General features: G+C 47.7%; 2 protein-coding genes across 4 annotated transcripts in view; both read left to right on the top strand.

Annotated features, from left to right (window-relative positions):
• The window catches only part of Tdp1 (tyrosyl-DNA phosphodiesterase 1), an 82,112-nt gene extending 70,966 nt beyond the window's left edge, over nt 1-11,146 (top strand). For 2 of the 3 annotated variants that reach the window (XM_047541886.1, XM_047541888.1), the window contains 2 exons: nt 5,753-5,861; nt 10,791-11,146. In XM_047541886.1, the coding sequence (XP_047397842.1) occupies nt 5,753-5,861; nt 10,791-10,864 (183 nt within the window). In that variant the 3' untranslated portion in view covers nt 10,865-11,146. Of the gene's footprint in view, nt 1-5,752; nt 5,862-7,048; nt 8,382-10,790 lie in introns of those variants that run through there. The other variant, XM_047541889.1, reaches the window with a different exon arrangement.
• A 9,055-nt stretch (nt 11,147-20,201) lies between these two features.
• Nucleotides 20,202-25,298, top strand: part of Kcnk13 (potassium two pore domain channel subfamily K member 13) — an 83,120-nt gene continuing 78,023 nt past the window's right edge. Inside the window, exons 1-2 of the mRNA XM_047540186.1 lie at nt 20,202-20,443; nt 20,848-21,895. Coding sequence (XP_047396142.1) covers nt 21,562-21,895 — 334 coding nt within the window. The 5' untranslated portion in view covers nt 20,202-20,443; nt 20,848-21,561. The remainder of the gene's footprint in view (nt 20,444-20,847; nt 21,896-25,298) is intronic.

A 25,298-nucleotide genomic window follows, 5' to 3' on the forward strand; every position in this document is an offset into this window, starting at 1 on the left:
CCCTGAGAACACACAGTTCTAAGATTTAGGGAGCTCAGATCTGTAGGCTCCAAAGTGACAGAAAGACAGCAGACTTGGCAGTGAGGCAGAGCCGGGCCTGTCGTCTTCCCTCTGTGGCCTTGTTGTCTTCAGCTGTACTGTGGGACAGTACAGTAGCTCCCTCCCAGGATCCGGTGAGAGGGAAGAGCTAGAACTCAGCAAGGGCTCAGAGAGGCCACGGTTGATGGCCGGGCAGTAGCAGAGGCTAGTCCTCCAGTCTTGATATCACTTCACCCTCCAGAGACTGTGGAGTCCTGCCTAAACCCTGAGCCCGAAACGCCCACAGTGGGGCTGGCTCCCACCTCACAGGAAGGACAGGCCGCGCCTTCCTGTGACTTGCTTCCCTGCCCACTGGTCCTTGAGCAGCGTGCTCCTTCTGGAATAGTCAGCCTTACCCTGGGGGACCGTGATGCCCTGTGCAGGGTTTTACCTCTGGGTTGCCGCGTGTGAACTGTGGCCGTGGCTGCAGTCTGAGCGTGCCTCTCGTCCTGCACGGTGGAGCAGGGGTCCCAGCAGCGACGAGCTCTGCTGAAGGGGCGCCGCAGTGCCTCGCGTGTGACGTGTGGGCCCCTCTCACCTGGTGGTTCGTGCACACACGCTCCCCACTGCCTTGCCAGCATCTGGGCCCGGGAGGGCAGAGTGCCACGTGATGCACTGCGAGAGATAAATACGATAATTAGGAGACCGCTTCAAACTGTTTGACAACCAGATTGAAGGGAAAAGTGGCACTTTTTTTTTTTTTACATAATACCCTAGAATTTGGATCATAAATGGCATTTAAAAGAGAAGCATATTGGTTCCTGTTGACGTGGAGGTTCAAACCCCGTCTGAGGTCAGGCAGCCCAGAGCGGAGGCCTGGGTCCAGGCCGTGCAGAATCTTCATTGCCCTGACCCAGCTGAAAATAATAAGCTAGGAGCTCAGAGGGGGTGAGTCATTTTATTTTTTAAACCCCAAACTCCATAAACATATTAAATAATCACTGAATAGGCATCACTTCCCAGTCTGTGGCCTCTGACACCAGGATTTCCAGAAGTGGCTCATTCTGAAGCAGCCTGTGTAATGTGGACCCTTAGACTTCCATGGGGTTCTTTCCTTGTCATGGTCCCTGGTAGTAAATGTGAGACCATCTCTTTGCTTGGTCAGAGGAACGCAGGACCAAGCCTCAGAAGGACATGGTTCCGTGTCCGGCCTTGCCACTTTGGCTAACTGTGTGGCCTTGGGTAACTATTTAACCTCCAAAGCTGTTTCCTCCTCTGAGAAGTAGGAGCAGCCACATTACTGATCCCACCTTGAATATACTTAGGGTTACGTTGGTTTATTTTTCTGGAATACTTATCATGTACTACTCGTGGTTCTAAATAACTTATATCCTCACAGTAGCATCATAAATCAGATGCCGTTGTCTTCATTTATAGATGAGGAAATCAAGGCCCAGAAAGGTTAAGTAGCTTGCCTAGAGTCACAGGTCAAATAAGTGACCTACGGAGTAGGAGATTATAAGGTTTCCCCAGATCCAGAAGACGTCAAAGGTGAGGTGTGAGAACCACCACCCTGCCGGCCAGCGGGAGCAGCTGTGGGAGGGAGCAGGCTGTGGTGGTCTTTAGGTCCCTGGGGCTCCTGGCCCCCCTCCTCGCCCACCCTCCCAGTCCCTGATTTGGGGTTTTTTAGGTCGTTGGGTTTCATTTTGTTTTGTTTTTCCCAGTCTCTTTCAGATTTGTTTCTTTATGCCTCCACCAGCCACTCCATCCAGTCACCTGGCTCTGGGTCTCAACCAGCCCCGTGTAGCCCATTGTCATCCTCTGTCCCCTGCCTGTTCGAGTCACAGGAGCTTGTTGTTCCCTCTCTAGGATCCGGGTCCATCTGGCTGACCCTGGGGGCAGGCGTCTCTCCAGAGCCTCTGCAGCTGCTCGCCTGCTGCGGTAGAGGCCACGCATTTCACTGGGGCCCTGTGGCACGTTGGGTCCAAAGTGGGAGAGAATCAACCCAACTGTGAGCAGCAGTGCTGACGGGGGCGGCTTGTCTCGCACTGGGGCCACATCTTCAGGGTTCTGACGTCTGCCATTGATGAACTTGAGAGCTCCCAGTGGACAGCCACTCTTCCCAACAGCCGCGCTTGGCCCACCTGCCCATCCCGAGCCACTCCAGCCTGGGGAGCCATTTAACGGGGCAAACCATAGACATCTATGCAGCTTCTCATTTTCTCATTCAAAACGCCGACCAGTCTGGCCCCCAGTGCCCTGTGTGACCTTCGCCTGCCCACACCGCTCTCGCCACCCCAGACGCCCTGCTGCTGCACAGCTCTGCCCTCCATCGTCCGTTGTGCCGCTTCTCCCCGCCGTCACTGCCTGTCACAAGATGCCCGTTTTTCAAAGCGCAACTAAAACATTACTCTCTACAGAGCCTTTCCTTATCCTGCCACTGGTAACAGGTCATCCCTTTCGGGCCTGGCGTGGGTGCCAGGCTTCGCCCGCTGCCTTGCGCCGGGCGTGGGTCAGACCTTCACCAGCGCTGCCGCCACACTTTCCATAGGTCTGGCGGTGCAGGACTCCCGCGAGCTCATTGGCCCTCGTGCAGAATCCCATGAGGCAGGCAGGGAAGGTCCTTCCTTCTGCGTCTGTGCACCCACTACGCACCAGGACGTGTGCTGGGCACTGCAGTTAGAACGGTGACGCAGTGCCACCAGCCGTGTGGCTCCCCAGGCTTCACACACAGTGCCACCCGTCCCACCAGCCATCTTCCTTCCTAGCACACACCATGCTGTTGGCCACCTTTGGGCCTGGCAGATGCTCTTCCCTCCCTGGGACACTTTCCTCTCCCACCTCCAAACCCTGCTCCTCTTAGGTTTTGATGTCACTGCCACCGTTTTTACGGAGGCTTCCACTGACCACTTCCTCCCCAAAACTTACAGTAGCCATGCTGGTCTCTGAAAGTACCCTCGGGCCGCTCCTCGCAGCACTTTCACGGGTGCAGGTATTTCATTTATGGATGCATTGTTCCATGTCTCCTCCCAGCTGTACCTCCACAGGGAGAGGGACAGTGACTCCTGTGCATACAGGCCATGGCACATGCCTGACCCACGGGAGACTTCGTCAGCCCCTTGACCTCTTGTCCTAGTCTTGGACGGGGGCCAGCAGAGTCTCCAAGCCAGACCAAAGGAACTTGAATCTTGCATATCACCAACCTGGGTATCCTAGCAACCGAACTTCCAGGTTCCCTTGGGACAAAAGTCTTGTGCCACCCAGAGAAGGGAGGACAAGGGGCAGACCCTGGAGCAGGGCTTATCGTCTATCTCATGGCATCCCTCGTTCTGCCAGTGTAGGGAGTCAAGCATTGTGATCAGGGTGGCCTGGACTCCGGAGTGTGCCGCCCTCTGTGGTGTTGGGCACGCTCTTTATCCCTGTTCCGACTGGATGAGGTCGTAGTCAGCATCTTCCCCGTGAGTGTCCTGTTGGACCTGTGTTAGGTTCAGCACAGAAGCCCACCTCGATGGGTTAACAAAGCGGCAGTTATAAAATTATAAGAAATAGATGTGATGACCTTAGGCTCTTGGGGCTCCTTCGTCCTTCCATTTGTTGAATGAATGAGTGAATGAGAGCATCAGCCATTCACACAGCTTGGCAAGTGCCAAAGCAAAGACTGAAACCCACTGTCCGAAGCAGAGGTCAGTGTGACTCTTGTGTCCTACACTGTGTGGCCAGCCTCCCTTACTCTTAGTGATCACAGGGACTGAGAACCTTGGTCCTTATTCTTTTTATGTTTGGCACTGTTTAGTATGTGGGTATTTAGGATTTGAAGGGCAGTCTGTGTTTGGATGATGGAAGGAGGAAGTGAGAGGCAGCCTAGCCAGCAGAGTTCCAGGGCGATCCAGGAGGGGCCCAGAAGATTCCCAAGTGGAGAAGCACAGCTTCTGGGGCAGGAGTCCCCTGTGTTTTTCCTTTGATAGCCAAGCACTAAGGCTTCTTTTTCCTTTTCTCAAAACCATGTCCTCATTATTGTACTGGCATTAGCAATAAGGACTGAGCTTTCAGTGACACATTCAGAACCCCAGATGGGACCCAAGAGCAGCCCAACTCCAGCTTTCTCAGACAGGCCTGGCTCTATAAGAAACCCCCTTCCCTGCTGAGGATACAAGGTAGCTGGTGAACTTGTTAAGAGCCAGCTGCTGGAGAGTTAGGAGATGGTGAGTTTGCCCTCGGGCAGAGGAGCTGTTGCTGTGAGGACAATGAGGGACCAGGGGCCATCCCAGCAGCTGCAGAAGCTCCTTTTGCTTCAGGACCTTCCGCCTTCTCTCCCTGAATGGTACAGATCGCTCCATCGTGATCCACTTTGAGTAAAAGGAGACTGAACTTAATAAAGTTGCAACAGCCTTGGCCATCTGCACGACCCTGCCCTCTGTATGCCTTGTCCAGTCATGTGCCGCCTGCCACTGCGGACCTCTGGACTGCTCTGATGCCAAGTACCCTTAACTGTCCTCGCGCTGCCTCCCACCCCAGATAGAAAACAAGGACTTTGGGTACTCCCCCCAACTTCGCCCCCTTTCAGCAGGAAGCAGTTTGGAGATGATGTCACCCATTTTTCCATAGAAATGGAATGTAGAAATTGACAGTGGGGAAATGTAACCATGGTCCACTTTATGCTTTGAATACAACCCTTGCTGCTCTGCCACTGCTACTTACTTTTAAAATGGACATGTTCCTTTCTCTTCTTCTCTCCCTAACCTCTCCCCCTACTATCTCAGGGAAACAGGACTACCTTTCTTCCCTATCTTAGGCAGAGTTATCTGTCCTTGAGCACCCCCACCTTAGGAACAAAGTAATCCAGATTTGGGGGATGGTACCAGAAGATCTCAGAAATCACTCTCCCAAATTCACAAGTGAGTTACACTCCAACAGAGAACATGTGGAATGTAACCTTTGAATAGCCTCTTCAAAAGCCCCCTGTTCCTGCCAATGGGTGGAATCACAGCTTATGAAACAGGAGTCCCCTGTGTTTCTCCTTTGCTAGCAAAGCAATAAACCTTCCTCTTTCTCAAAAAAAAAAAAAAAAAAAAAAAGCCTGTGTGTGGGGCCCAGAGTGCTGATGTCTTAATGAGTGAGGGAAGGACAGGATGTGCACCGCAGCCAGGAGAACCTCCACCTCCACCTGAGTCATACCTAAGACTGCTCCCTGTTCCGCAGTTCTTGGAATAAACTTTCCATTGTGATAGGCCATGGAGAATTTCCATTTTTCTATTCCTATCCCATTAATTTGAGCACTTCCATTATACACGAAAACAACTTTTACTTCTTCTTTCTCAGGACAGGCTGCCTGTTACTATAGCAATATTGAAAGCATTTGAGGTATTTTTATACAGTGAGTTCTAAAACTCCCCGCCAACTGTACATGGTGTTTAGTAGAAATGGGCTATAATATCCAAAATTGTTTCTCTTGTTTCTGTGTATCCTTTGTTAAACTCTTGCAAGCTTTTAATTTAATTCCTAAAATGTCAACTCTTATTTTTAGGAAAGAAAATAATTGGGAGGAGTTGTTAAATATATTTGCCTATCAAACATTGAAAATAGCTCTGAAATCATTTGAATTTTGTTGTAAATGTCATAAAAATATGATTGCTTAGGATCTTCTGGGTTCATTTTTGTTTCAGTTTGGCTTTAGTTTTCTTGTTATCATTTGGAAAATGGAGTACAATCATTGAGCCCATCTGTGTGTTTGCAGGGCCTGGACAGCTTCAAAGTGAAACACAAATTCTTCTCTGGCAGCCAGGAGTCCACACCACCTTTTCCTGTGCCATATGATCTGCCCCCAGAACCGTATGGAAATAAAGGTGAGACCCCTGAAGGGAACCATGGGTGGATGTATCATCATAGAAACAGCCTGGGAGGCACCTTTGGTCCCTCAGTGGAAGCCTGGCTCGTGGAACCCTCTGGAAGCTTAGGTTTGCAGAGGCCCCTCTACTGCCCTGTCTGTGACCATTGGAACCACAGTTCTCAAACTGTTTGCTCCTAGAACCCCTTTTCACCCTCATAATTATTGAGAATCATGAAAAACTTATTTACACAGATTTTTTTAAATAATTTTTTAGTTGTAGATGGACACAATACCTTATTTTTATTTACTTATTTTCATGTGGTGCTGAGAATTGAACCAAGTGCCTCACACGTGCCAGACAAGTGCTCTACCGCTGAGCCACAACCCCAGCCCACTTACATGGGGTTTTATATTAACTATATTAGAAATTTAAACAGGAATCTACAAATATTTATTAATTTATTAGTTTTAAAATAATAAAGACATTTGTGTGACAATTTCCAAAATTAAAAGAAAAAGCAAAGTGGCATTGTTTAATGGTTTTGCAGACTCTTTATAGTGCAGCTAGGAGCCAGATGAATTCCCATGGCTGCTCTCAGGCTGTTGGGACGTCACATCACCTGGCCTCTACACACTTGTGGGCACATGAAAGTGAAAACAGCGTGCCGGCTTCTTGCATCATGAAAATAAGTTTTTGCTTCACAGAGCCTCCTACCCCTCAAAGGTGGGTCCCCAGGCCACACTTTGAAAACCAATGCAGCAGACGATGACTTTCCTATGGGCAGTGACCAAGTGTGTTTCACAATAGAAAGTCCATTGGAATATCCACATGGCTGTCCTGAGGTTCAGATGTCCCCAGAGCCAGCTGGCCAGCTTAGTGTACCTCCTGCATCTGCCCTGGGGGTGCCGAGTCTCACAGACTGTCCAGCCACTCTGTCAGTCCTGAGAAGGTCTGTGCTTAGCACAGTGTCTAGCCCAGAGCTAGTAGTCAATAAACACTAGGCACCTTTAGCTTAACTGTTCTTTTACATCATCTAGTTCAGTTCCTGGCACACAGGAGACAGTGATTTGGTGTATGTCCCCACCTTTCCCTTGGGGAGCAGTGTTTTTTGTAAGTCCAAGGCTTGCACAGGTCACTCCCCTCCCCCACCTTTCTGGCTTTGTGCCACACATTTGTCTTTCCTCCCTTCCTCTATTCTTCAGATTCCTTTTCTGTGGTTTTTCTAACCCAAGATCTCCTGGATAAACGTAAGAGAGGCAGCGCCTAGGAGGGTTCTGACTTGGTCCTGGCTCCCCAGCCCAGACCCTGGCTGGATTCCCCACCTTCCCTGTAGTCCTGATCTCTAAAGGAAGAGGAAAGCAAGAGTGGAAGACACAGAAAGGTCTTAAAAATGTCCTCAGGATCCTTCCCCTCCAACAGAAAAAGCATTTCCCAGAACCCAGAAGTTCACCACAGAATGATAAGTCTCTTATTTGCCCAGCAGGCAGAATGCTTTGCAATGTTGCACTGATTTTTTTTCCCCTCCTTAGGCATTTTCTTTGAAAGATACAGACAAGAGAAACTGGAGCATTTTATTTAATGTCAGTGCTATTTTATCTCTTATACTACATTAGTAGCATGTAGAATAATACCAGGAATTCAGATACCACCACTTCAAAGATAGCCAGCATTCAAGGGGCCACGGGGACTACAGAAAGGCATTTTACCAAGATGTAAAAAAGTGAGTAGTTAAGAACATTTCAATAACACTTCACTTTAAAAAGTGATTTTCAAACAAGGTCTTGTTCAGGGTCTTTTAAAATCAGAACACAATACAAGAAACTTAGCAAAGAAATATACTGCTGCACGGTTCCCCCAGTTATCTTGAAACCAAGAAAATGATCAAATGAAATAAAGAAAAACCTAAGACCCAGCTATTGAGTTTCCTTGCTTTGTGCAGTAGCTGCTATTCATGTGTTCTCACGGGTGCATAGTGAGCACCTACTGTGTGCAGGCAGTCTGGGATGAATCTGTGAACCAGATAGGCATGAGGCCTTGCCCTTATCATCTCCTCAAGTCATGTCACTTCAAAACCATTTTGCCTGTGGGACTTAGTATTTTTTATGATGACTTCTTATGAAGCAAAATCACTAATTTTTTTAATTTATACAAATTGGTTCCATATATCCCCTGTGTTGTGTGACCCTGAGCCTGAGGAAAGAGTGAAACAGATCTGTCCCCCGCCTCTCCTGAGCTCCATTCCGAGGGCCGAGGGCCGCTGCTTTGTGCTCTTTCACTAATACTCTGCATTGCCTTACATATTATTGTGGGAGTGAAATGAGGCCAGACTGTCTTATCTGAACCTAACAACAAGCGTGGGTCCCATGTAGGAAGTCACCGAACATGCACAGCTTCAGAGGAGTTAGTTATATTCTATTTGTGAAGTAGGTTCTTTTATTTTCATTGGTTTTTGTTTTTATTTTCACTTACTTATTTTTATTTATTTATTTTGTACTCGGGATTGAACCCAAGGGCACTCTTATCACTGAGCTCCATCCCCAGCCCTTTTTATTTTTTGAGACAGGGTCTTGGTAAGTTGCTGACACTAGTCTCAAACTTGTGATCCTCCTTCCTCAGCCTCCCTAGTCCCTGGGATTACAGTCATGTGCCACCATGTTTAGCATCACTTGTTTTTAAAATATACCTGGCACATAGATACATACACACTCATGCACATATGTACATAAATATATGTATATAATTTTTTCTTTCACTGTTTTAATGTTTTTAGTGCATTATAGTTATACATAATAGTGGGGTTCCTTTCACATTTTTTACATAAATGCAGATATACAGAAAAATTGCAAGAGTACAAATGTCAACATTTTGTCACATTTGCATTCTTTCTCATACTTTACTTTTTTTCTGGTCCATGTGAAAGTTGCAGACATGATGGCCTTTGTCCCTAAATACTTCAGTGGTTTTCCCTAAAAATAAAGTCATTTTCTTACATGAGCATTGTAAGATCTTATCAAGATCAGTAAGGTCCCTGGCATCCGGCAGCTCTGAACAAATATTCCATCCGCAGGCATGAGTAGATTACAAGCCCCTTCATTCTCTCAAGGGACGATTTGAGAGGATTACTTAAAAGGAGTTTCTCCTAAACCAGTGAGTTCAGTGCGGGTTTCCAGGAGCAAGATAAAAGAGACACAAGGGCCACAGTTACCCTCTTCCCCTGTAGCCATATGTCTAACTTTCCCTCCAGGAGATTGGGGGGACCTGTTAGTGCAAAACAGTCGCCCACAGTTGGCAGCCACATTGATAAAGCAGAACTGCAAGAGATGTGCTGGTCGGGGGGTTTCTGGGTCCTCACCCGGTCCTCATTGCCTAATTGAGAAGGAAAGGAGTAAATCCAGGAATCTTGACATCAGTGCTGGTTACTAAATGTCTATATCTAAGATCCTGCATTACTGTGAAGAATCTTTCTAGTAGCTGCTCATCTAGTGAGAAACAGGGTGTCTGCTACCTTGGGAGTGAAGCAAAGCTGAAGTTACCCCACTGAGCAATATGTAGAACCAAGGAGTCCAGGCCCAGAAGATGCTGATTGCAGTGGGAGAGAACCTGGGCTGAGGCAGAGAAGGGGGAGTTGGGCCCAAGTCCATGGCCAGTTCCCTCAACCTTCTGTGAAACAAATAACTCAAATGGAAGAGGCTGCCTTTCTCTAACAAGCCTGGTAAAGTTAAAAGGGATTGCTTCATGCTTTCAAAGTATCTCAAGACCAGAGATAAGCAACAGTGTTCTGATAATTGGTTGCCATCTTCAGAATTCTTCTGCGCTCCTGCTGGGTGCTGCTTTTTGCACAATTGCTCTGAGATTATTCAACAGGAACAGCAAGGTTGCTACAAGGAGAGGCGGCAGACCAGCTGCTCCCAGGCTGTCCTCCAGCTGCCAGCCCACTCTGGGCAGGAGGGTTTGCAAGGCCAATATGCTGCTTTAACCTGGCGTCCTGCCTGGACCCGCAGTGAGCTCTCCAGCCCTGTAGAGTTCTCATGTTTGTAATGCTTGTCGACAAGGAGACGGGTTTGTTTCTACTCCTCGTGATGTATTTGGACCTACCCATATTTTTGTGGTTCTTTTGAATGGCTTAACTGTCACAGTAACAATGTGTGGTAAGGATGACACACTGAAGTGGTCAACTTCCCATTTATTGAGCATCTCCAGCATGCCAGGAGCTTTACACGTGTTCTCATTTACCTTCACACTAATTCCTGGTGGTCACTAATGTAATTGCCACGTCAGAGGAGGAGCACAAGACCAAAACCCAGATGCCTTCACCCAGGTGTGCAGGGAGGGAGGCGGGACTTGCACCTAGGTCCCGGTCGTTCCTTCCACCATCCGTACCCACACGTCTTGCTTTCTCTGACATTGGTTTGCAGTCAGTCTTTCAGAAGTTTTCATGTCTCATCGATTATTAACTTTTAACAACAAAAGCATTTCCCAGGCGGGACTCTGGTCCTCTGGGGCCTGCTGAGAGCAGGGGTGTGACCCTGGACTACACCAGCTCTTGCTGCCTTCAGCACCTAAAGGAGGAAAGGCGCAGCTGCCTGAGGCGGCCCCTGCGGTGTGCCAGACACCATGTCCTGCGTGTGACCTGGAGTTATCTCATTTGTGTCTCATGACAGCACCATGGTGGGGGTACAGATAAGGAAACTGGGGTTCAGACTGGCGAAGTGGCAGGCCAGGCTTCACCCTGGGGTTCTGTTCACCTGCCTCCCAGGGCACAGCTGACCCTGAACCCTAACATTACACCTTTACGAAAACCACTGTCTGAGCAGAGTACCCTTGGGTTGATTCAGAAACATTCTTCACAGTTTAGAGAACGGAGCACACAGCACTTTTACCCCATCCAGTGAGTGAGTTTTCTGTGAGTGTTCAAATAGATATCCTATAACTTTTTTTCCCCAGATCGACCATGGATTTGGAATATTCCTTATATCAACGCACCAGATACACATGGGAACATGTGGGTGCCCTCCTAAGAATCTTAAAGCACTGTGAAACTTGAGTGTAAGACGTGGAGCTCCAAACCTTGGATGTTTTTGTTTGTACTGAATGTTCATTCCCCTTAAAGTCTAACTTGCATCCCTGCAAAACTTGTAAAGGTAGCTCTTGTGAACATGGATGTTGGTTATACTTTTAATGTTTATTATCAACATTCTCACTATTTAAAAAAGTGTTATTATTTTATTAATTCACTTTTATATGTTTTGGAAATAAAGTTATTAAACTTCACAATGTTAAAAAACGTGTGTATGCAGATATGAAATTACCCCATACAGTAAGGAATCTTGTGATGGCATCGGCTCTCGAGAGTTGTAACTTGCCTGTTTTGTGGTTCCACCTCTCTCCATCTCCGAAAGCTGGGATCCGGGGCCGAGGCTGGTGGACTCCTTCAGCCCCCGTCTAGGCTGGACACCACTCTGCAGCCCTCCGTGGCTTTCAGCCTTGGCTTCCCAAGGCCTCTCACTCCCCAGCGCCCTGCCTGCTGCCTCCTTCCTTACAGACAGGTCACACTGGACTGACCACCTGCCATTTGCACACCCTTTCCCAAGCTAGATGGTTATCTCTTCCATGCCCAGAAATTTCCAAAGAGGACAGCTCGTAAGATCATACAGAAGCATACAGGAGTTTTATTTAGAAGAAATACTACAAGGGGACTACAGGTAAGAAAGCTGAGGCCTGGGATGTTCCCTGGTCACACAGCTGGCTGGGGTCAGAGCGTGTCCTGTTCTCCCAAGGTGACTTAAGACTGTTCTCTACTGCACAAGGCTGACTCCCAGCTGGTCACCAGCCTCTTCATCTCATAGTTTAGATTAAATACTAGTTTTGAAAAAAAATGTTTCAGTAGTCTTTCAAACTCTTCCTCAGAGGCCTAGGACTTTCCAAAGCTACCTTGAAAACTTGGGGTTGGGTGTACTGAGCTAAAGCAGGAGGCTAGGTGACAGGACCTTGGGGCCCTTCTGCTACCTTCCAGCAGAGAACTTCTGGTTTGCATATTGGAGTTTTATAAAGGAGATTATCTGAGACTTTTTTCTGCATATATATATATGTGTGTGTGTGTGTGTGTGTGTGTGTGTGTGTACATATATTTTTTTAAGAGCCACTGAATTCATTTAAGCATTTCACAGATTGGAAAACTAAGGCTTTTCTGAACCTACCTCTATTACTACAGTATTCAGGCCCTATACTAGATGACCCTGACGGTCATGGAGGAAATGGAAAGTCACTGTGCTGGCAGTAGAAGCCCTGAGCTGGAACCCATGCATCCGAACTGGATGACCAAAGGACTGTGGCAGAGAAACTGAGGCTTGGTGGCTCCATCCTGGAGAGCAGCAGAGACTGAGGTGACAGTAGGACCAGTGTCCAGGCAGTGCCGGTCTGCTGGGGAACAGGACAGCCAATCAGGACTGTGGCACGTAGGCAGCTGGCCTTGGTGGCCTTGTGGTCCACCTAACAGTAGGAGGAGGTGGGCAGAGAGCCTGGGCCAGAACTCAGAGCTGGAGTCAGGGGGCCAGGATTGACTCCTAGCCCTCCACTCACCGACTGTGTCACCTGAGCCAGGCTGACTGCCATCTCTGTGCTCAGAGGCGGGTTTACACCCCGCCGCGGAGGGTTACTCGAACAGCGGAAAGAGTGCCAAGCGCTTAGCGCTGTGCTTGCTTGGACCAGAAAGGTGAAAAGGGAGGCCCTGCCTCCACAGCAGTTCATCCCTTAGGATGGTCATCGTCCCTGACACTACTGTCCCTACTTTTCACAGGTTGATCCCCTGGTCACCCTTCTCTAGACCTAGGGGGACCCTGGAGGCCACCTGGATAGAGGGGCCTGGGTAGAGGACTTGAGGTAACTTCACGGACTATCCAGGGTCAAGGAGTCTGCTCTTGGTGGGTGTCCAGCTGTCCCGGGCCCCTACCCACGATAGAGAAAGGGCAGGGCTGAGCAGGACCAACCAGGAAGGGCCAGCACCGCATGCTTTCTGGGTTGTCAACACACTTGGGAAATAATGCCCTGAGTACAATCCAGAACATGTGGAACACAAAAGGTGAGCAACCCGTGTGGTCCTTCGTTTAATGGGATGGGCTAAATTACCCAAGTACTTGAGAAAGTGCCACTGAACTGGCTGCTAATGCTTTTGAGGCAGTCGCACTCCTGGTCTCCGGCTGGGTCTCAGCGGTTCCTTCTCCCCACCTGAGGCCACGCTCCCCTCCCTCCTGTCTGCATGAAGCAGCGTGGCCCCCTCTGTGCCTTTTTTCCATCTCCTTCCACCCTTCAGGTCTCATTGAAACACCTTCCGTGGCTTGACACTTACTGAGGACAAACCATCACGTGGAAGACTGAACGTCCTGCATCTGTGAAGCGCCCAGGCGAGACCTAAAACAGGCTGAGTGAGAGAGGCCAAGCCTGACACCTGGCAGTCTGCAGGAACTCGCGTGCCATTTTGGCAGGAGGATTCCATGTCCCCCGCTTCCCAGGAGTCCTCATGGGAAGGGAAGCCTGGACTGGCACCAGCTTCTTTGAGTGAGGGAGGGAGATAAGATTTTTTAATTATCTACCAACATACTCCTAGGCAAAACTGCCTGGCTTTAACTGTAGTGTGACATAAAGCAGCCTTGAATTTCCCTGGTCTGGGCTGTGGTTTTCCACATGACAGTGATAGCTACTATTTCCTGAGTGCTTCTTATACTTCAGCTCCTATACATAAGTGCTTTTAACTTAATTCTCACATCACCCCTTTGAGGAGTGTACCATAGTTGGCTCCATTTTATAGATGAGGAAACTGAGGTTCAAAAGAGTTAAATACCAGAAGATCCCTCAGTAAGCGTGGAACCAAGGCTACTGCCTCCGAAGTGCACAGGCTCCTGCAACTACCATACTGCAGGTGGAGCATCATTTCTCTGGAATCTGTGGTAGAAGTTACATGGTTTTCCTTACTAGCACTCATTCAGGTTACATGACTTTTCAAATGACTACAGCTTTACACAGCAGACTCAGTATGCTTAAAATAAGAATCTTGGATTTTGATCAGTCTTTTTTCCATGTGAATCAAGTTGATTTTCTAGTGAAACTCTTACTTGATCCTTTTTTTTTGGTGGGGGGCAGGGGGCAGGACATTTGACATTTTGTCATTAGAATTGCAATTGTAACCCTTCCTGAAGAATGAAGGAGGGATTCCTTGAGAAGACTCACTTCTGACTGATGAGTACCTCAAAATAAAGATCGGGATAGGCATTTTTTATTTACATTTTTTAAACTTAGCAATTATACTGATGGATTAGTGATATTAATTATGACAAAGTATGACAAAAGGCTGCACAGGAACTCTGTGATTGGCAGGAACAAAATAGAGAGTGTAGAGCTAAATCTAAAATTCGGATTATGTGCTGGCTACATGTTCTGCCCAGGTCAGGTCCCATTCTGAGGAAATGTTTGGAAATTTTCCAAGTTTAATAGCCCATTTATGTAAAGCAATAACCAGGACAAGAGTGCCACAAGCCGCCCCATCTCCTATTACATATCTATCAACAAGTAACTTATGTGGCAATTTAGTGAGACCCTGTCTCAAAAATAAAAAGGGTTAGGACATAACTCAGTGGCAGAACACTTGTGGGTTCACACAAGAAAAGATGAGACAGATCAGGGGCCAGATGCAGCCATTTGCTTCTGGTGTGACCAGGACTAAGATTATTTGTCCACAGAGATAAAACTGGCAAGGACAGCTGGGGTTTAAACCAGGTAGTGTAGCTCCAGAGTCATGCTCTGCTGTGAGTGACCAGGCGGCAAATGTGGCAGATGTTCCCAACTAGAGCCAAAGAGCAGACTTCACATACATGAAATGTAACTATATACAAGACCAGTTGTGCTTTCACCCGCTGTAACAGCCAGTCACGGTTAGCATGACGGCCAACCAGCAGCATATAGAGTCAACCACTAAATGTCCCATCAGTACGCAGCACCAAGCCACTGGATTACTCACGCCAGACCCTGCTGGGGGAGCAGGCACCTTTTGAGTTAGAGCATAGCAGGCTGAAAACTTTGCATTGTTTATGTCTTATTAAATTTGCTAACTTAAGCCTTCCATTTCTGTTGACTTGCTAGATCAAAAGTACAGAATGGAAGGAATCAGTCTGGATGTCAGAAGAGAAGGTGGCATAGAAGATGCTAGAGAGAAGCAGGAGGCAAGAGGCAGCCCAGGAAATGGGGTACTGGGTGCCATAAAACAAAGATGTCTCATGCACCAATGAGTGAGCTAATGAGGGCCCTCGCATTGCAAGCCTTGGCCCAGGTCCTGTAAGATACAGAGCTCCAAGCGAGTCTGTCTCAAGGCAGACTGACTGACACGTGCGAGTTGCTCTTTCTTCTCTTTAGACCTGCAGGAAGCTCCACTGAAACCATAGTCTGACCGGTGTTCATCATTCATGTGTATGAGTCACTTGGTTCAGTCTCCTGTTCCCTTGGTGGCAAGCCTTGAACTGGAAGGCATCCAGACCAACCTCCTTTGGTAAGACACACAACAAAAGAGAAGCTGGGCAGGAAAGACAAAGGAGAAGTTGCCTCCACGGCATTCACTCTGGGGCTGCCTGATTGTCGATAACTCCATACACATCATCACGTCTGCCAAGGAGCAGGTGACAGTAGCTCCAGTCTTAAGGGGTAAGAATAAGGTTCAGGGTAACACAGCTAGATCATGAACAAGAGCTGTGCCTCATCTGTGGTGCTGGGTTTTTCCCAACTAAGCCAGTGCCTGGCCCTGTCTGGGCCCAAAGATGCAGAGACCATTGTGTGTGCCCTGGATAACTGTTTGCTCATAGTTCTTTAAAAATTATCATGACCACTGCTGAGCAGCTACTCGGGAGGCTGAGGCAGGAGAACCAAAAGTCTGATGCCAGCCTAGGCAATTTAGTGAGACCTGTCTCAAAAAGGACTAGGATATAGCTCAGTGGCAGAGCACTCCTGGGTTCAAATCCCAATGCCACAAATAAAATAAAATAAAGGTCAGAAAGGACCAAAAGCAGGCAGAAACTGGCAAGCCCATATCTGGAAGAAAGATACCACGCTGGACAAACTTTCTGTTTTTCACCACTTTGCGACAGAGGTCGAGTCTTGGTTTGCACCATGCAGAACAGGTAAGCCTCCAGTGGAAAGTGTCTTATTCTGCTGGCCTGAAGAGCCAGAGCAGAGGGTTTGGAGCAAGCATGGCTTCTTGGGAACAAAGGGGGAACAACAGAAGAGAGCCGGAGGATTCCCAGGTTCTGCTACATAAGCCCTGCTCAAGTCTACACCAAACTACACAGTGCTAAAACATTTTTAGAAGCTAACAATTCAGTCTCTCAGTTGCCCGAACCACATTTCAAGTGCTCAGGAGTCACTGCATATTGAATGGAATGGATACAAGATATTTCCAATATGGACTAAGTTGCACTGGACAGCATTGACTTGGTCAACCCAATTAAAGCATGGAAATCATTAGAACTGACTCACTGTCCTCCCGAAAAAGGCCCAACTCTATGCTGTTCACAACAGATCCACTTTAAATATAGAAAGACAGGGACAAATTAATGAGTTGGAAAAATACTGTACAAATGTCAAGCAAAAGAAAGCTGTGATGACTGAAATTAATGTCAGATAAAGTAGACTTCAAGACAAAGGAGTATTACCAGTAATAAAGAGAGACACTTCCTAATGATAAAAGATCACTCCATCAGAAGGTCAAATAATCATTATAAAGGCACATACCTAATTACAGCTTTGAAGGACATGAAATAAACATCAACAGTTAAAGGGAGAAGTAGACAATTACACAATTATATCTGATGATTTTAAATACTCTTACCCATTGATAGAACTAATGAACTATAAAGACAAGCAGAAGATCTAAAAAACACAATCAATTATCCTGACTTACCATGACACTAAAACTGCAGAATATACATTCTTGTCAATTGCATATAGCACTAATGTAGCTGGACCACAAAATAAGTATCGGTAAGTTTAGAAAGACCGGACACATGCTTAAAAGGGTTCTCTGAAAACATTGGAAACAGAAATAAATACTTTGTCATTTAAAAAAGTACAGATATTTGGAAATTAAGCAACATATGTGCAAATATTTCATGGGCCAAAGAAGAAAACAAAATATTTTGAATACAGCATAAAAATAAAACATTCCAATAATTTTAGAATACAGATAGCACTGTACTAATAGAGAAACTTACAGCTTTAAAATGCCAATATTAGCAAAGAAGAAAGATCTAAGATTAGTGATATAAACATACACTATAAGAAGTTTAAAAAGAAAAGCCAAAAAGGAAGAAAAATAATAGAGTAGAAGCCCCAAGTGAGATTTATTCCAGAAGCACAATGCTTTTCTTCTTAATACTTTCTAATGTTCACATTTAACCATAGAAAATAAATTGATGAAATTCAACATACTAAGAGAATAAGGAAGAAAAGTATTGCAATAGATGAGGAAAAGCATGAGATGAAATTAAGCACTCATCCATGCTTCATTCAAAAACTAGAATGAAAATAAAAGGAAACTTCTTTAACCAGATAAAGGGTATCCATAAAAAACCTAAAGCATATATAATTATGATAAACCAAAAGCTTTCTCCTAAAATCTTCAGTAACATATCTGCTTCCACCTCTTCTACTCAGTAATGTACTGAGGTACTAGCCATTGCAGTAAGACAAGAGAAAAAGATGGAGAAGGAAAACCAAAACTCTTCCAGACATCATTATAATAAAAATTCCTAAAGGAATCCTTAAAACAATCATCACGACTAATAAGCAAATTTAACAAGGTTGCAGGAATCAAGGTAATTTGCAAAAAATCATTTGTATTTTTTGTATACCACGGCAAAAGCAAGTCTTTGAAAAATTTTTAAAATTCCATTTACAATAGCATCAAACGAACATTAGAATGACTTTATAAAAGATATGCAAGATCTCTATAAAAATTTTCTAGGAAAACCAAAATAAACGGAGGTATATATACCTTACTTATGAACCATCAGGATGTCAGCTCTCCCCAAAACAGTTTCAACACAATCTTGATCAAGATCACACTAGGCTTTTTCTGATGAAATTTAATAAGTGATACTGATTTTTTTCATGAAAAAATGTATAACATTCTAAGAAATCCTGAAAAAGAAGAGTGAAGTTGAAAGATGCACACTTCTGGACTTCAACACCTACTACACAGCTACAAAATAGAACAATAATCTATATACTGTGCATTAGCATAGGAATAGAGAAATAGATAATAAAATAGATTTCTGAATAAATTCATTCCTATTGTCTTTCCAACAAATGACCCTGGAATAATTGAATATCCATGTAGACAAAATGAACATCTCTGACCGCACACCATATAGAAACAAAATGGATCACAGACCCAAATAAAAAAACTGGGGGAAAGGGGACAGAATCTATGCACACTTGAGGGAGGTAATGATTTTTTAATTTTTTTTTTTTAGTTGTCAATGGACCTTTGTTTTTTAATTTATTTATATGCAGTGCTGAGAATTGAACCCAGTGCCTCACACATACCAGGCAAGTGCTCTACCACTGAGCTACAACCCCAGCCAGATGATTTCTTAATATACAGAAACTGAAGATTGATACATTGGACTTAACCAAAATTAAACCATCTGTCAGAAAACATTTAAGAACATAAATAGGCAAGCTAGAGGTAGAAAATAGTTGCAAAATACATGTCTAAGAAATAAATGATATCCTGGATATAAAAAGGAATATAACTCAATAATAGAGAAAAATTTTTAAGTGGGTAGAAAATTTACGAAGATAGATACATGTCCAACCAACGACGCAAATTAAAACCACAAGAAGATAATGCTATGTGTCTACCAGTGTACAGTATATTTAAAATTTAAATGACTGATATTTCCAAATATCCACAAGGATATGGAAGCTCCTAGAACTGTTCCACATTGTCAGTTACAATAGTACTTTGGGGAAATGTCAGATAGTTTCTTACAAAACTACATACATACCTACCCTATGACCCAGCAATTTCACTCCTAGGTCTTTACCCAAGAGATATGAAAACATATACCCGGTTTTATTTATGATGGCCAAAATTTTCCAACATCCTGGTTTCTATCAATAGAAGAGTGAATAAAACTATGTTAAATCCAAACCATAAAAAACTAGAGGAAAAATTACTGACATATAACATGAATAAATCTTAAAAACAATACTTTACATAAACTGTAGGATTCTGTCTAGATCTAGAGCAGGCAAAACTAAGTGCGAAAATAATCCATAGTAGAAATATCCAGAACAGTGATTTCCTCTGGAGGAATGTGGGTGGGGACTTACTGGGAAGGGACTTTGGGGGACTCTGCCCTGTTGGTGATGGTTGATAGATGGGGTAGATTAGTGTTTGGCTTCTAAAGGTGCCACACTTGTGAGAATCCACCTAATGGTACTCTTAAGATTTGTCCATTTCATTATATGTAAATTTTACCACAAAAGAAAAAGCTTTAAATTTGTGAACGCTAGGTAATGGCAGGTGTATCCATGTCCACCACTTTTTGAAATGCATCCTAACTGAATGAGTTGAAGGACTGGAGAGAGGGACAGATAAATACATAAGAACGTAAAGTAAGTGTTAATTGTAGAATCTAGGTTGTGGGTATCGCTGTTAAAAACCGCTCAACTTTTGGGAATGTTTGAATTTTTCATGATAAAGTGGGGGTGGGAAGGATCATTGTGGTCTAACCGAGTTTGGCCCGGCGACCGCCGGGAGTCTGCCGGCAGAGACCATCCCAGGAGGTGGCCCTCGCAGCCAGTATACACGTGCCCCTGTATCATTTCCCCCTTAAAGCTCCTGTCCCAATAGGCTGGTAAAAGAGGCCCTGGGGAGTGGATAACGGAGCCAAGGAACGCTGACAGCATCGAGGCTTCTAAATGAACTAGCTGGAGCTGTTTCTTAATGCAGAATCACTTGGTTTCACTAACAGGACTGCAAGCCCTTCTCTCTTCCTTGTTGGGAGTACTGGGTAGGTGGATCCCCTGGGAGCACACTCTCGGAATACGGAGAATTCTACTCAGTTCGCAGGTGCCCACGTATCCATGCCTTCACGCATCCATATTCTCCCCCGCGCGCCCGGGGCGGGTGATTCTGGAGGGGCGCTGTGTGGCTGGGTTCACGGGTGGTGGCGAGAGGTGTCGGAGGGGGGCCGAGCGCCCTCTCCTGGACCCGGAGGGACCCACGCAGGCCAGCTAAGTACCCGACCTGCCTCCCCAGCCCTTGCCCCCGAGATCTGCGCACCGGGTGGGAGCGCTGCAGCCCCGAGGTTGGCCCGGCGAGCGCCGGGAGTCTGCCGGCTGAGACCATCCCAGGAGGGGGCCCTCGCGGCCAGGAGGCGGGCGACAGGGTGGAGTCGCTACGGCCGGCAGCCGCACGGCTCCACCTGTTGCGGCGTCGGAGCGCGCCCGCTAGCAAAGGCCGAGCCCCGCTCCGCAGGGCAGGGCCGCGAGAGGAGGAAGCCCAGGGACAATCCTGACAGCGGTACAGAGGGAATGCTCCCGGGGAGGTGAGACCTGAGTGCAGCCGCGGGGCCAGCACCTCCAGCCAGGGGAGGTCTCCGGGAGGCGCCCCCGCGGTTTGCGGGAGAGCCTTGCGGTGGATCTGCATGGAGTAGCGGGGGCTCTCTGCGCGGAGCCCCTGCCCGCTTCCCCAAGAACTACGAAGCCCAGGCAGCCAAGAGCGGGTGGGAGAAAGGAACTCTCTGGGATCTCCTGGCCACTGTCCTTGAGGGACCGCCAGCTCTCTCGAGAGCTGACCTGGTCAGGCCAACAGGTGCACGCAGAGAACGCCCCCGCAGGACCCAGAGGCCAAGGACGCTCTGCCTGGGGCAAGATGAGGGAGGCTGCCTGGGGAGATGCTCCTAACTTCCTTATTCCCTTGTTCCAACCTTCCTTTCTGGTCTCTTTCCAGGCGACCCGCCTGCTGGATGCCACGCAGCCTGGGGGCCGGGCGGGAGGTTCAAGCTTGCCACTCCGCACTGTCCCTCAGCTCGAGCGCCTGCCCTGGACCGGTATCCAGCCTCTAAGCCCAGGCAGCCGGGTCTGTGACTCGGAAGGCAAGAGACTTGGCGCGACAGGGTGACTAAGACGCACCACTGCCGACCCAACTGGGTGGGCACCTCCAAAGTCAAAAGACAACCTCTTCACCCGCGTCGTACGCACCGGCGGCGCGAGAAGTGAGGTCAGCGGGCAAAGACCCGGTGGCTCCACTGACCCGCCGACCTCGCTGGATTCCAACCTTGGCTTCCGGGGAAGTTCAGGTCCTCCGGAGTTTGCCCTGAAGACGCGCCACGCCCCCTCCCCAGTCGGAGCCAAGCGGGGAGCCGGGGTGCCAAGCCCTAGCGGACTCTGCGCTCCGACTCTCGGGTCTTCAGTGTTAAGAACTCCAAGCCCGGCGGGGAACGGCGGCGACAAAGCGGATTCGAAACCAGGACGTGGGGAGCTGGTGCCGCAGAAGCGGCGGAGGCGGCGGCCTGGGGAAGCGCCCGGCGGTCATGGGCGAGCCGGCCGCGGGGCGTCCGGGAGCGGGCTGAGTGCCCGCCGAGCCGCGACCTCCCCAGGGTGTGGACGCCAGTCCGCCTGCGCCCAGGGCGGCCTGGCACGGGGCTGTCCCGGGGGCTCGGTCATGGCCGGCCGGGGTTGCAGCTGTGGTCCCGGCCACCTGAACGAGGACAACGCGCGCTTCCTGCTGCTCGCCGCGCTCATCCTGCTCTACCTCTTGGGCGGCGCCGCCGTCTTCTCGGCGCTGGAGCTGGCGCACGAGCGGCAAGCCAAGCAGCGCTGGGAAGAGCGCCTGGCCAACTTCAGCCGCGGCCACAACCTGAGCCGCGAAGAGCTGCGCGGCTTCCTGCGCCACTACGAGGAAGCCACCAGGGCCGGCATCCGCATGGACAACGTCCGTCCGCGCTGGGACTTCACCGGCGCCTTTTATTTCGTGGGCACCGTTGTGTCCACCATAGGTAAGTGAGCCGCCGGGTCTCCTGGGGTGCCCACGGTCCCCACTTCCCCCGATGAGCAGGACACAGCCTTTCAGCCTTTCATTCATCCACCTGGGCGCCCCGCCGGCTCCACCAGGTGAGCTGCTGCTGATCCACAGGTGTGGTGCCTCCCCGCTACACTAACCGCGGCCCACTGAGCCAGCCCGGCTCCTTGAGCTTATTAGAAATTCAGCCTGTCCCCTCCCCAGACCGCCTGAGGCAAACGCCACGTGTTGATCCGTCCCAGGGGATTTGCATGATTCTTACATTGGCGCTCTGCATAGGAGATCCTCTAGTTAAGGAGGCAGGACTGAGTTCATGGAATTTTGAGGAGAAAGCTTTCAAATAGACAGGAACCTATAGCATTTACTGAGCAAGGTCTTCACAAGCCACTGGTCAGAGAAAATGCCCGAATTTAAGACGACTCTGGCCATGACTTCAGAGAAGAAAGAGAAAGAGAAACTCAGATAGAATTCCAGATTGGATATAAGGGGGGAGAGGTGTGATACGTGTTCAAAAGACAGAAAGTGTTTCCTGACAGGAGGAACCAGAAGATGTGACCCTTGGGCTGATCCAGCTGGTGTTTGGCATGATTTGGGTTTGGAGTCTAAAAGGACATTGCATTCTGGAGCAGAGGAGAATTGCATTCGAGGGTTCCATGAGCTGGCTGCGCTGACTGGGGTAGTGGAGGGAAGGTAGGAAGGTCTGCTGGCCAATGGAGTGGAGGGGAGAAGTCTTCGCTGCCACCCTGGGAGCTGGAGCTAATCTGGAGGTAGTTGGGAGCCAAGAAGGATCTTGAGCAAGGGTGTGGCATGGCTACTTTCAGCTATGCATTTATGCCCCAGCCAAAAGCAATGGGGGCTGTCTTTGTACCACGCTCCCACAAAAGCATAAGCCAGTGATAAGTGGGTTGGGGAAGGTGCTGTAGAAATTCTGAGAAGAGGATTGGAGGAGGGAAAGTGCTTTGAAAGACTAGAAAGAGAAAGGAAGTGACTTGCAAGCTGCCAGAGCACCAGGACAGCAAAAGGGCTGTGCTGGCAGCAGCACAGGGTGTGCCTGCTAGGTGATCTGCAGCTGGGGCCCTTGCTCTCTGGAAGGGCCTGTCAGTGAAGCAGGTGACAAGGTGTACCTCCTTGAGCCGCCCACACAGCCTCATGGCATGTAGACATTCTGCCAGGGGTACATTCTGCACGGAGCACAGAACCAATCAGCCTCGGTCCTGATTAGAGAGAAAGAATGCCCAAGGTTAGTCCAGGAACCCAGGGTTTCGGCGGCTGAGTGGGAGGCGAGGCAGAGAGGACCGGCATGATTGGGAACACACAGGCCACATCTGAAGAGCTAAAGAGCTTCGTGCTAAAGAGCCTGGATCACACCCCTTCCCATCCTGGTGGCCCTGCCCATCAGCAGCCCTGATGGCACCATGGTTGCTGAGTGTCTGGCAGGAAAACTCTCAGAGCATTGTCCACGAGGACTTGAAGCCCAGGCCTGCAGGAGATGGACAGGGAGTACGTCCTTCTGCAGCACGTTCTGGACTTTCTTAGCAGTGTTTTACAAGTCCTTGATGACATCACTTCCCATGTCTCTAATGACAGTTTCATGATTACTACATAGGGAACACTTACTTGGCAGTAACAGGCTGATTTGGAGGTGTCACTTTGGAACTTACCTTCAATCTGCTGTGTTTGCATTGTAAGTGCAGGGTTTTACTTAGATTGAATAATATTTGGGGTCTTTGATGCAATTTAGGGGGCTGAATCCTCCCCACAATCATAAACCATTTGTTGGTACTTCCCATGGACATGGAGGTAGGAGGAGCAGAGTCTGTGCGTGGGCTGGTGAACATGGGTGCCACGGGCACAGGGAAGGCCATGGGCAGGTGGGCAGGTAGGAACGCAGACTTTTGAGCTGCAAGTATGATAAAGTGCTGGTGGGTCAGGATGAGACTTGCACACAGAATCTGGAGTGGGGCCTCTGTAACTTGGGTAAGTTCCTTAACCCTTCTGAGTCCCGCCCTCCTCATTAAATGTGTCTAAGAAATCTGGCACAATGTAACTGTTGGGTGAATCTTAGTCCTGCCTCCTGTCCCTTCCCTCCCTCAGTCTGCAATGAACTCTCTGAGTGAGAGCAATGAACTCCAGTAAGGAAACTCAGCCCTACACTCCTGTAAGGAGACTGGGGCAGGAGGATCATGAGTGTGAGGCCAGCCTCAGCAACTTAGCAAGACCCTGTTCCAAAATTAAATAAGAAGAGCTGGGAACCAGGTGCAGTGGTGCACACCTGCAGTCCCAGCGGCTAAGGAGGCTGAAGCAGGAGGATCGAAAGTTCAAAGCCAACCTCAGCAAAAGTAAGGTGCTAAGCAACTCAGTGAAAACCTGTCTCTAAATAGCATACAAAATAGGGCTGGGGATGTGGCTCAGTGGTCGAGTGCCCCTGAGTTCAATCCCCAGTACTTAAAAAAAAAAAAAAAAAAAAAAAGTACGAAGTATTATATGGGTGAACTTATTTTCTTTTCTAATTTTTTATATTTCCTTTTAATTTGTTTTATTTATTGCTATTATAATAACAACACTTGCTGTTCTTAAGGTACTTGTACACCAGTGTTCAGAGTGACGTTGTTCACAATAGCCAAAAGGTAGAAACAACACAAATGTTCATCTAAAGGTGTAGGATAAACAAAAAATGGTGTAAGCAATACAGTGGAATGTTATTCAGCCATGAAAAAGTGAAATTTTGATGTATATAATATGATATAGATGGACACAGAAAACAATTCTACTTATTAAATTAAGCCAGCCACAGAAGGACACATATCATCTGATTCTGCTTACATGAGGTGCCTGGAATGGGAAGATTCATGAGAGACAGTGAAATAGAGGTTGCCATATGCGGAGGAAGGTGAGAAGGGGCATTGTTGTTTAATGGTAAATGAAAGCATTTTAGGTTTAGGTAGCGGTGATACTTACCCAACCTTGTGAATGTATTTAATGCTATCGAATTGTACACTTACAAATGCATAAAATGATAAATCTGTATCTTTTGCCACAATTAAAAAGTCAGAGCAGAACATTAAGATACAATTCGGGAGTGTTGATGGGGAAAAGGGCAGGTGACCGGCAATCGATTTAAAGTTCTCAGAGACAGAGCTTGGCAGTATATCCTGTAAATGGTCTTCTGCAAATAGCTTTTTCCTGAAGGAGGTTTTACCTAGGAGTTTGCTTCTGTGTTTACGTGTTTACCTATGTGTTTATAACTGGGCATCTGGACATAAAGAATTTGAGCTACTTTGCATATGAGATAGTCAGTAGGCACAGATTATGGTGTAGTAACAAGCCACCCCCCAAGTCTCCAGAGATCGCAAAGTTTACTTTTTACTTGCGCGGAGTCC

The sequence above is a fragment of the Sciurus carolinensis genome, chromosome 2 (assembly GCF_902686445.1).
Source record: "Sciurus carolinensis chromosome 2, mSciCar1.2, whole genome shotgun sequence".
Taxonomy (NCBI): domain Eukaryota; kingdom Metazoa; phylum Chordata; class Mammalia; order Rodentia; family Sciuridae; genus Sciurus; species Sciurus carolinensis.